The sequence below is a fragment of the Eptatretus burgeri genome, chromosome 15 (genome assembly GCF_056783735.1).
Source record: "Eptatretus burgeri isolate ZD-2024b chromosome 15, Ebu_testis_v1, whole genome shotgun sequence".
NCBI classification, from domain to species: domain Eukaryota; kingdom Metazoa; phylum Chordata; class Myxini; order Myxiniformes; family Myxinidae; genus Eptatretus; species Eptatretus burgeri.
The window spans coordinates 57,753,315-57,765,353 of record NC_140975.1 but is presented as its reverse complement, the minus strand read 5'-3'; the positions used below and the strand labels follow the sequence as shown (position 1 = coordinate 57,765,353).

The 12,039-nt window shown below is 41.4% G+C and overlaps 1 protein-coding gene across 5 annotated transcripts in view; it reads left to right on the top strand.

The window, feature by feature from the left end:
• LOC147012259 (MAP/microtubule affinity-regulating kinase 3-like) overlaps positions 1-12,039 on the top strand; it is a 185,236-nt gene that overhangs the window by 131,499 nt on the left and 41,698 nt on the right. For 4 of the 5 annotated variants that reach the window (XM_085856141.1, XM_085856143.1, XM_085856140.1 and 1 more), the window contains 4 exons: positions 4,081-4,231; positions 4,410-4,597; positions 5,969-6,087; positions 6,290-6,595. In XM_085856141.1, coding sequence (XP_085712267.1) covers positions 4,081-4,231; positions 4,410-4,597; positions 5,969-6,087; positions 6,290-6,595 — 764 coding nt within the window. The remainder of the gene's footprint in view (positions 1-4,080; positions 4,232-4,409; positions 4,598-5,968; positions 6,088-6,289; positions 6,596-12,039) is intronic. The other variant, XM_085856139.1, reaches the window with a different exon arrangement.

Genomic DNA, 12,039 nt, shown 5'->3' with positions numbered 1-12,039 from the left:
CAATGATGACGGGCACTGCAAGGCCTATCCAGTCAAAAATTAGCTTGTGACTGAGAGAACTCCCTGCCATGAGAAAGGTTTGTCCTGTAAACTCACTTGCAAGGTGAAGTTGTCCTGTTTGAGGGACTTTTATAACCCCAAGGATCTTTGTGTGCGCAGCTCTTTGTGGTTGAAGTGCAGGCCCTTCAGTTATTTTGCTCTCACCTCATATGGAAGAGCATTCATTATCTCTTTGCTGTGAGAGGCAATGTTGTGGAAGTTCAGCAGCTTTGTGTCTAAACTGTCCCTGCTGATTGCCATGAGTGAATCTGGCAAAGAGATGAGCCCATCATCAACATATAAGTCACGATGGATGAACTCTCTCACGTCATTGCCATGAGTGATTCTGCATTCGTCCGGGACTATTCTCAGGCCGAATGTCGCTCCAGCAGGTGATGAGATTTTGCCAAGCAGGCGGGCATTCGTTCTCGACTCGATAATGGGCTTTGTCGAGTCATTGTCTTTGAACCACAAGTAGCGTAGCGAAGGAAGTCTCGATGTTTCGGGTTTACGTGGAAGTTATGAAACGTTTGTTTGATATCTCCCATTATGGTGACTTCACCCAGTCTGAACCTGAGTGGAATGCCCAGTAGGCTATTCATCTGGTCAGGTCTTTGAAGTGACGTGTTTTAACAAGTCCTATGGAACTCCGCACTGGCGTGAAAAAAACCCCCAAAAAACAAGAAACCTGTTAGGTTTCGTGGGATGCTGCAAAAGGCAAAATGCAGAAGGCACCACACTGCTCCCGGTGTGACATTCAGCTCGTCTTCTCGTACCAGGCTGGCATGGCCCCTGATGAATATCTTCTCCAAGAATGCGTTGTAGTCTGACGTCATTTTCGGTTTTCGGTGCAGGGTTTTTAGAAAGCTGTTGAGTCCACCTTGGACCTGAGAGTAGTTGTTCACTTGATTAATCCGCCTTTTCTTGAAGGTTAAGGGGAACTCGAGGTTCCTTTCTGGGTTGGTGTGGGCGCCCCGTGTCATGATGTGTTGGACGTGTCGGTCGTCGACACACGTAGCCTTGAATTATCCTGTAATGTTTCTCTGTAAATGTCATTACCCTCGCTGAAGGAGAGGGTATTGCGTTTGGGTCTGTCTGTCTGTCTGTCTGTCTGTTTGTTTGTCCGCACAGAACTTTCATGTTTTTCTCCGCAACCGCTTGTCGGATTGAAACGAAATTTTCACCGTTTGGTGGGACTACTCATGTCGAATGCTTTATTGATAATTATGATATAGGTCACGTGGTGTGGCAGCCATGTTAGAAAAACGGAAAAACTTTGGAACTCTATCTGAAACCGCACCAAGGAAATAGTTGAAACTCAGCACATAGCAAGTACTCATGGGGAATGGGTCTGATTTTTGTTCTGACGTCATAGGTGCCTTCGTTATGATGTCGTCATTGCAAACGTAGAATGCTACATTCGATCAGTATGACAATTTTTGTGGGTCATCTCGGGATAAAATGGCCCACAGAAAAAAATTTGATGACATTGGTCATCGACAACCATATTGTTAAAAAAATAAAAAAAATAAAAATCGTCATCTCTGAAATGGCTGAACAGATCAAGGCGAAGCTTTACACGTATGACCGCCTAAATAAAAGGTTCATAATATGACATCATCGGTCACATGGTTTGGCAGCCATATTGGATTTACCTTAAAACACATAAAAAATCATCTTATCCAGAACAGCTGAACAGACTGAGGGGAAACTTTAAAATTTCAACTTAATCGGACACATGGTTTGGCAGGTAGAATTATTTAATGTCTGGGTTTTTTTTCTTTTCTTTAAAAAAAAAATTTTTTTTTTCTTTTCTTTTCTTAATAAGGTTCACTTGTTTGTGCCTGGATCGGTTTGAGGGTGGAAGAGCAGCAGCTGAAATGTGAATCCTATCCAGGTTCCTCCTGATGACTTCATCTTTGCTTTTTGCTTGTCCAGGTTCCTTCTGATTACTCCAACGCAGGACTACTTATTTGGTTTTCCATTTGATTTGAATTGAATTTGTTTTAATCTCATTCTAAATTCAATTGAATAATGAATAATAATTTAAATAAACGTCATGGGTCAGGGTCAGGTGTCCGATCAAAGCGGGACATCTTGATACCCGGTCATCACTGCCAGCAGTTATAAAGTGGTAGTTTTGATTGTCTCTTGTTAATGACTGTCATGGCCAAACGTATTGGCACCCTTGCACTTTTTTAAAAATAATGCACCATTTCTTCCATAAAATTTTTGAAATTAATAAATCTTTTGGTATCCGCATATGTATTTTTTTGGTTTACAGTGGAACAAAACAAAAAAAGCTGAAAATATTATTAAACCTTACCTAATTCCACACAGAAATCCTAACATGGCTCGGACAATATTATTGGCACCTTTTAGAAGTTGTTAGAAATAATTGGATTTCAAGCAGGTGATTCTCCTTTACTTTGTGCAGGCATGATGGGCTGAATGGCCTCCATCTGTGTTAGATTTCCTTGTATTTGGAACGTAACTCATCTGTGGTGAGTTGCAGGTGCCTGCAATATAAAAATCACTCGTTCAACCAGTTTGAATAGAGGAGAGGAGTAATTCTGCTGTTTTGTGTCATTGTGTGGACTGAAAAGAAAGAAAAACAGAGAATTGTCTGAGGAGGTCAGACACAACATTGTTGCCAAGCATGGACAATCTCAAGGCTACAGATCCATCTCCAGAGACCTTGATGTTCCGATTCCCACCGTACACAATGTTTTCAGGAAGCTTAAGGCCCATGGATGGCACTGAAGCCAACCTCCCTGAACATGGCCGCCAGAAAAACTGGCACTGGGGTGCCTTGAATGTGTGCACGGCATCATGAAATCAGAAGATTACCAAGGCATTTTGGAGCGCAATGTTCAACCCCGTGTCAGAAAGCTGGGTCTCCGTCGAAGTTCATGGATCTTGTAGTAGGACAATGACCCCAAACACACTTCAAAAACACCCAGGAATGGTTCAAGACAAAATGCTGGACTGTTCTCAAGTGGCCAGCAATGAGTCAAGATCTAAATCCCATTGAACACCTAAGCGTGGGGTGGGGAGGGGGGGAGATCTGAAAACAGCAGTTGGGAGAAGGCACCTTTCAAATCTTGGAGAACTGGAGCAGTTTGCACAAAAAGAGTGGGCCAAACTGACAGTAGAGAGGTGTAGGAAGCTCATTCATGGCTAAAGGAAGTGCTTGACTCCAGTTATTTTGTCCAAAGGCCGTGCTACCAAATATCAAGTCGAGGGTGTCAATAATTTTATCAGTCATTCATTTTTATTTTTCTAATTTAAAAGGACATATTAAGTTCTGAATCAAAAACAAAGGTTCTGTAATATTAGCAGTGAAGTGAAGAATTGTGGAGACAAAATGCTTTTGTCAATTTCAACTGATTTTTCAAGAAAATTGTGAGTTATTTGAAAAAAGTGCAAGGGTGCCAATATTTTTGGCCACGACTCTTTATATATTGGGGTGGGTGTGTGTGTGTGTGTGTGTGTGTGTGTGTGTGTGTGTGTGTGTGTGTGTGTGTGTGTGTGTGTGTGTGTGTGTGTGTGTGTGTGTGTGTGTGTGTAGCCATTCATTCCACAGCGGTGATTGGATGAATTATGTTGTCATGGCAACCATCTCAGAAACCTGGCTTGTTTACGCAATATTTCAAAAACTGTTCAAGATTTTGCTTTCTCATCACACAGGCTCGTGGTTCCTCGTGGCCTTATCTCAGACTGATTAGATAATGTCCATGATTGTTTGAATTCTGTTGCTATGGCAACCATCTCTGCTTGTGTCTGATATTTGTGAGGCTCTTCTTGCCTTGTTTCTTGTTAAAATGCATGTGTTTCTGTGCCAGTGTCACCCAAAAGGCAGGGGGACCTCGAGTATCAGTTTCTTCTTTTTTTTGTATTTGTTGTTGGAGTTAACATTTTTTTTTAATGTTTTGCTTTCATGAACTTGCATACTAAATTTGCTTCAGTACTTTTTACTAAACTCGTTGCAGATGTTTTATCGATTTTGTGTCAATACCTGCTGTCTTCCTTTTGAACCAGCAGGGGGCAGCTAGTGATTCTCTTGCCGTGCCACAGGGCTTGAGGCCAGGTACCAGTGTGGCTAACGGCTCAAGCCTGCTGCCATCCCCAGTGCGACCTCAGCGCAGCGCTTCCACCAACCAGAAACAGCAACGCCGTGGTCACGACGCTGGTACCATTATTAATTTGGCTTCTTGATAACTCGGTCATTAAAAAAAAAAGTGATTCGTGTCCCGTAGTGATTCTTTCTCTGTCTTTCAGGCATTCATCACTTGGTGATCCAATTACTGTACTTTTGTGTATTTTGTGTAATGATTTGTCTTCACTGACCATGTCCTATGTCATGCCAGCCACTGGACAGGTGCCTGGGTCGAAACGTGGTGATAGTGAGTGGGAGAAGCGTAATGGGGCGGCACCAGGTGGTGCTGATTTAGCACCACCCACGCCAGCTACCAGCACTGTGCAGAGCCCTGGTCCAAGTCCTGCACCTGCTGCTGAGGTTACACGTCGCAAAAAAGGTTCAGCGACAGCCACTGGGGTAAGATTATGTTTATGGCTGTTGGTGGTTTTGGAGTCGATATGACCGCTTGAATTGGAGGCCATTCATTTGGGTTGGATGTTCTGGAGGAATGCAGGATACAATCTGTGATATCCGTTTTACTCATGGCCTCGGGCCTCAGCCCATCTCGGTTTCTTGGTTTGGAATTGTGTATGTACAAACAGCCGACCCGAGCCCTCACATGTTCAGTTCAGTCGTATCGTGGCAGTTCTGACCTGGCTAAATTGTGAGGGCAGAAATATGGCTTCAAGAGTATTTATTTGGTGTGGTTGTGTCAGAATGAAAATCTTAAACGCTATTTTGCAACAGCATAGGAAGTGCGAGGGGTCAGACTTTCAAAAATGAGTGAGATTAATACCTTATCACCGTTTCCCCGCCCCCTACCTCCGCCCACTTTTAACCTGCCCGTGAAGGTAAATATAATCTTGTAAAAGGTGGAAGAATGAATAATTTATAACGCGCTCTTTACAATGAATAAATAATTGATAGTAACAAAGTATATTGTGAAAACCATTCACATTGTGAAGACAGAGTGGCTGGCACCCCTTGTGTTAGAGTCAGTGTGACCACTCCTTGGCTTTTTTCACAAGATCTTGGCTGTTCATTGTTCACCTTGGCGTCTTGGTTTTATGTAGGTTTTCTTGGCGTATAGGTTTTTTTATTATCATCGCTTTTCCGAAACCTTGTGAATTATTGGCGTTTTTCATTGGCTCACCTTGGCATTTATGAAAATGAGGAGTGGTCACACAGTGTTAGACATGTGACTACTCAGCATAAGTTGGTGGGGCACGGTATGCCCACAGCCCCATAGCAGGACATGCCTCTGGCACATGTAGTGGTGATAGTAGCATTTTCATAATGCCCCCCCCCCCAGCTTTGATGATATTTGTATACCCCTGTTTTGGGGGGGGGGGGTTCTTTAATAATTTTGAAATGTTATTGGGGACGAGCAATTTTGCTAATTTTCTGTTATCTTGCGTCTGCACCGAAACAAATTTCAATAATGCTTTTCAAGGATAATTTTCTTGGAATAAAGGAATATTTAAGAGTAATAGGCTTGCGGCTAAGAAGGAAAAACTGAACACAATTATTCTTCTTCCAGTCTGTCGCATGTCAGTCGTGTCCAAAAACACCCTTTGTCATTGAACAGATTTTCCATAAGTCTGAGAATAAAGGTGAAATCTATCGTGCTCCATAATGGCGAAATATCTCGAGGCGAGCCATGAAATGCAGCAACGCTTGGGTTGGCTTGAATTTCTCGTATTAAGTACAGACAAGTTGTGCAGCAATAGCAGCTGGGAGAAGATGTATTTTAAAATCTTCCCATAGCATGTTTATATGTCTTTGTAGGGAGAGCAACTGCTGCAGGTGAACTTACCTGGAGGCATTGTTCGGAGAAACACGTATGTGTTTGGAGAGAAAGCTCCCTCGGAGCGCTCTGCCTCGATGCACAACAATAAGGACAACAGGTTGGTATACATAGTTAATATGAGTTTCTCTTTGTATGGCAAGCAAATTCAAAAGGAAATTGTCCTGTTTATACCGGTTCTCTTTTGTGTTTTTCTTCCACCATTGGGAGATCAAAAGCAGGGGGTGCATTCCAGTAGGTTTCTGTTTTGGTTCGTTCAACACAGTCGTTTCGACCTCTCCTAATCTCCCCTTTGCACGCAGTGGAGATTCATCTGCACCACGTGCTTCAACACCGTCACCAGGCCCGCACCCTCTCAGTGCCACCATGCCTGGAGGTGCACGCACGCCAGGCGAGAGCTCAGGTGGTGCACGGTTTCCGCGTGGCAACGGTAATCGCAGCACTTTTCACGGTGGGCAACTACGAGAGCTGCGTCGCTCGTCGGGTGCCTGCAACGGCGATGTGTGGCAGGGTGATGGCAGCGGGGGCAGTGGGGGAGGTGCGTCGCGGGGAAGGAGTGGAGCTGGAGGAAGCATCTTCAGTAAGCTGACGTCCAAGCTAAGCCGCAGGTGAGAGCACTCCATCACCAATTTGTTCACAAGAATGTATATCGCATGAAAGTTGTATTTGGAGTTGTTGCATAATCGCACTCTATATAATTTGGCATTTGTGTTTGTTTGTTTGTTTGTGTGTTTCACTTGTATGCACTCCCAAACTGCTGGACGGAAGAAGTTGAATTTTGGGATGTGCCTGGAAATGTTTTAGGCATTAAAAGCAAATTCAGTCACGGGGGTTCGGGAGGGGGCAGACGACGTAAATTCTCTATGTAAATGTGTACCGTGTAACGGAGTATGCAGTGCACGTCTCAGTGGTTTACAGTCGTATAAATAGTACTTATGTATGAAAACCTTGTACAATTGAAAACTATTCTGCCAATTTCTATACATGCTGTGTATTTTATGCACTCATAAACCGCTGGACAAAATAAGTGGAAAAGTGATGGTTGTCCTCTGGGTGTGCACGGAAACATTCTACTAAGTTGGGATGGTCACCTCTAACTTAGGTTTTTACTTTAATGTGAAAGTGGGGAATTATCATTCGTGCTGACACACTTCTGCGGCACTGGACAGAATAATTTGGAAAATGGATGTTATCGCTGAAAAATAAATCCAACTCGTGGAGGTCGTACAAATCATTCGAAACATGCCAATTATGTGTTACAGTATAATGAAAACTATAGTCATTGTAGATGTGAGGGGATGCATTAAAACGTATGTACGTTTGTTTCATTGATTGTGGGAAGACATGCGTTGTAACTTGGTGGTTGTATTCGAGGTGTGCATGGAAATGTTCTACTCATTTGGGATGGCCACATCTAATGTAAAGTTGCCATTCCCATAGTTGGTTGGGGTGGGGGTGAGTGCGGGGAGGGTATAAATCACATGCTGCACTTGTTGACAAAGGCTTTCTTAATTTCACAAATAATGTTCTTAATCATGTATTTTATTTATTTATTTTTTTAATGTGGGCTGCTCATTGGGTTGGGGCCATTTACATCCTCAGATGTCGAGTTTCCACAAATTGATAGTACAATACTTTGCCTTCATATTGGAGGCGATAAAGTTTGATCATGAAGTCCCGGCTCCTGTTTCCCTCTGCTGATCCATGTTTGCGGTTGTGGCTGTTTCGGGGTGGTTTACAATTTCAAATTTGTTCTGTTATTGTTCCCATCTGAATGCAGGGAACCTAGATGCATGCTTATTCCTCATATAAATAATCTATCATGAGGTCATCTACATATCCATATTAGAAAAGGAGCTCTCTGTCTGTCTGTCTGTCTGTCTGTCTGTCTGTCTGTCTGTCTGACCATGTTTGTCCTGCTCTCACTTGAGAATTGATTAATGGATTTCAACGAAACCAACGACGGTGGATCCAGGAAACTCCCAGGAAGGTTTGTGATGCAAAAATAAATGAATAAATATAGGTGTGTGTGTGTGTGTGTGTGTGTGTGTGTGTGTGTGTGTGTGTGTGTGTGTGTGTGTGTGTGTGTGTGTGTGTGTGTGTGTGTGTGTGTGTGTGTGTGTGTGCGTGCACTGGCCCACGTGGCAAAACCACAAACGCCAACTTGCGATCCTGGTTATCCCGGACGGAAGGCAGGATCTTCCAGAAATCCTTTTTTGTTCTTGCCTCATCTCATAGATTAGCCATCGTAGCAAAGATTGGTATTCCCATTAGCGAAGCGACGTGTCTGATATGCTTGTGCGTATGAAAAGTGAGTCGGGGGTGGGGGGAATAGTCCAGGCAATCTGAGTGATATAGGGGGTCAACCTAGAACAAATTGCAACAGTTTCGCAATAGTTTTTTTTTTTTTTGGTACATATACATGTTGTGAAAGACGTACTAAAAGTATAGGTGAATAAATTTGGTGGAACAATATGTGGCAGCCATTTTAAAAATGGCCACCGTCGAAAATTTCAACATTTTTTTATATTCTTATATTTGCTATTTTAGGTCATTAAATGGCCATATATGATTAAATTTGTACTGCAGCCTATGAACTTGGGTTATTATCTTATAGTTAGCAAAATAAAATTTCATATTTGATCTTCCCTTCATTAGCATAAATCCAATGTGGCCACCAATTTTTTTCCAATTTTCATGATTTTGCTCATAATTTTGCAACCAAATCATATATAATCTTGCTTTTTATCTCTATTTATAGGTATTCATGGAAGGAGAATATATTAAGATCAATATTAATCTATTTCAGACCTTCCTTTCTGTACAGTTGGCCCATTTAGGGGGCGCTGAAGTACGGCAGTACTCACGAGTGAAAACCAGCTTTTTGGACGACCGGTGTGAAGATATGTGAAAAATTGTAGTACAACACCAAATTAGCCACAAACGAGTTTGAGGAGAGGCTTAGTGAATTTTGATGTAGTAACAAGCGTGTGAAAATCCAAAATGGACGCCACGCAGATCAATTATTGTTATAACTTTGTAAATATTTGTCGCGACAACATAAATGCGGTGTCTTTCTGTATGTTTTCAGACACAAGGAACCTCATGGAACCATTGTTTTACTTGATAAAATTTATGTAAACCAACAACCATCTCACATTTTTTTTAACTTCACTTATTATTTACTCAATAACAACGAGTGCAAGAAGATGTACTGAATTCATGGTTGTTGTTGGCCAAGATCTCGCGATGCATGGCCCCATCCATCCTCCCCTCAATACGGTGCAGTCGTCCTGTCCCCTTTGCAGAAAAGCATCCCCAAAGAATGATGTTTCCACCTCCATGCTTCACGGTTGGGATGGTGTTCTTGGGGTTGTACTCATCCTTCTTCTTCCTCCAAACACGGCGAGTGGAGTTTAAACCAAAAAGCTCTATTTTGGTCTCATAAGACCACATGACCTTCTCCCATTCCTCCTCTGGATCATCCAGATGGTCATTGGCAAACTTCAGACGGGCCTGGACATGCGCTGGCTCGAGCAGAGGGACCTTGCGTGCGCTGCAGGATTTTAATCCATGACGGCGTAGTGTGTTACTTTTGGTTTTCTTTGATACTGTGGTCCCAGCTCTCTTCAGGTCATTGATCAGGTCCTGCCGTGTAGTTCTGGGCTGATCCCTCACCTTTCTCATGATCATTGAGGCTCCACGAGGTGAGATCTTGCATGGAGCCCCAGACCGAGGGAGATTGACTGTTATCTTGAACTTCTTCCATTTTCTAATAATTGCACCAACAGTTGTTGCCTTCTCACCAAGCTGCTTGCCTATTGTCCTGTAGCCCATCCCAGCCTTGTGCAAGTCTACAATTTTGTCCCTGATGTCTTTAGACAGCTCTCTGGTCTCGCCCATTGTGGAGAGGTTGGAGTCTGATTGATTGAGTGTGGACAGCTGTCTTTTATGCAGATAACGAGTTCAAACAGGTGCAGTTAATACAGGTAATGAGTGGAGAATGTGAGAGCTTCTTAAAGACAAAACTAACAGGTCTGTGAGAGCCAGAATTATTTCTGGTTGGTAGGTGATCAATTACTTATTTCATGCAATAAAATGCAAATTAATTATTTAAAAATCATACAACGTCATTTTCAGGATTTTTGTTTTAGATTCCGTCTTTCACAGTTGAAGTGTACCTATGATAAAAATTACATACCTCTACGTGCTTTGTAAGTGGGAAAACCTGCAAAATCGGCAGTGTATCAAATACTTGTTCTCCCCACTGTATGTATATATGTGTGTATATATATATATATATATATATATATATATGTTTATATATTTTATATATATATATATATATATATATATATATATATATATATATATATATATATATATATATATATGTATGTATGTATATATATATATATATATATATATGTATATATATATATATGTATGTATATATATATGTATATATATATATATGTATGTATATATATATGTATGTATATATATATATATATATATATATATATATATATATATATATATATATATATATATATATATATATATATATATATATATATATATATATATATGTATACCGCGGTGCCCCCACAATCCGAACGCCCCATTGTTTGAACAAATTGGAATCCGAACAATTTTTTCGAGAAAATTTTGCCCTAAAAACCGAACACAACGTGGCGTTCATGTTTGTTCACGTGTCGCCCCCACCTGTTCGACGCGCATCTTCGCGCTTTGTTCATTCAGTTTGTCGGTGGAAGTACTCGTGAAAGCATCTTTCGTGTGTGGATCGCGACTTTACCTCGTGTTTTCACCTTGATTTGTGCATTTTTTTTTCAATTATCACCCTTGTGCATTCACCATGGCACCCAAGAAGAGCAGTGAAGCAAATAGGAATAAGAGGAAGTCCGTGAGAACGACAATTGAGTTGAAGAAAGAACTTATCGCGAAGCATGAGAACGGTACGCGTGTGTCTGATCTCGCTGCCATGTTCGAGCTGCCGAAATCGACCGTGTAGGATTCTGAAAAATAAAGAAGCGATAAAAGCGCGAAAACCCGTCGTGAAGCGAACTCATTCAATGAGCCCTCTGATGAATTGGCTTTAACGAACTCAACGTTTTTTTCGCGAGCATGGTAGTGACGTCATGCTGCGTCACCCAATCGCTTCACCTCTTGATTCTCTCCCGTGGAACTGTGCGGTGAAAACGGCACGTTTGTGTCTCCACAGAGTGTACTGGGATATAAAACACCATTTGCTGCTTCATGGTTAATTACATACCTCCACCAGGCTGAACAGTTTACGTTTTGGATCCCAATGGCCACTGATAGGCCGGAGCTGCTTCCAGACCTGATAGAAGAAGCGACAACGCTCCTGCTCATCCCCCAGGTTTGGAATGAGATTCATTAACCAGAAAAGGTCATTTACTCATCTTATTTTACCTTAAACATGGGTAATTTCAGTTGAAAGTGTCTTGAAAGTGGGTTTTCTTGGGGTCCAGGAATGGATTAATTCACTTTCCATTATTTCTTATTTGGAAAATAGTTTTGGAATCCGAGCTTTTTGGAATCTGAACAGCCTCTTGGAACGAATTAAATTCGGATTCTGGGGGCACCACTGTATGTCTGTATGTATATATATATATATATATATATATATATATATATATATATATATATATATATATATATATATATATATATATATATAATCTGGTTTTACATATACTTTATGAAGTAAACATTGGTCTCATGAGATTCCTTAGGTCTGAAAACATACAGAAGGACACCTCATTTATGTTGTTGCGACAAATATTTACAAAGTTATGACAATAATTGATCTGCGTGGCGGCCATTTTGGATTTTTGCACTTAAGGGTTTCTTGGAAAAAATCACGCTTGGTACTATATCAATAATCACTAAGCAATTTCTCAAGCTCATTTGTGGCAAATTTGGTGTTTTACCACAATTTTTCACATATCTTCAAAGCGGTCGTTCAAAAAGCTGGATTTCGCTCAAGAGTACTGCCGTACTTCAG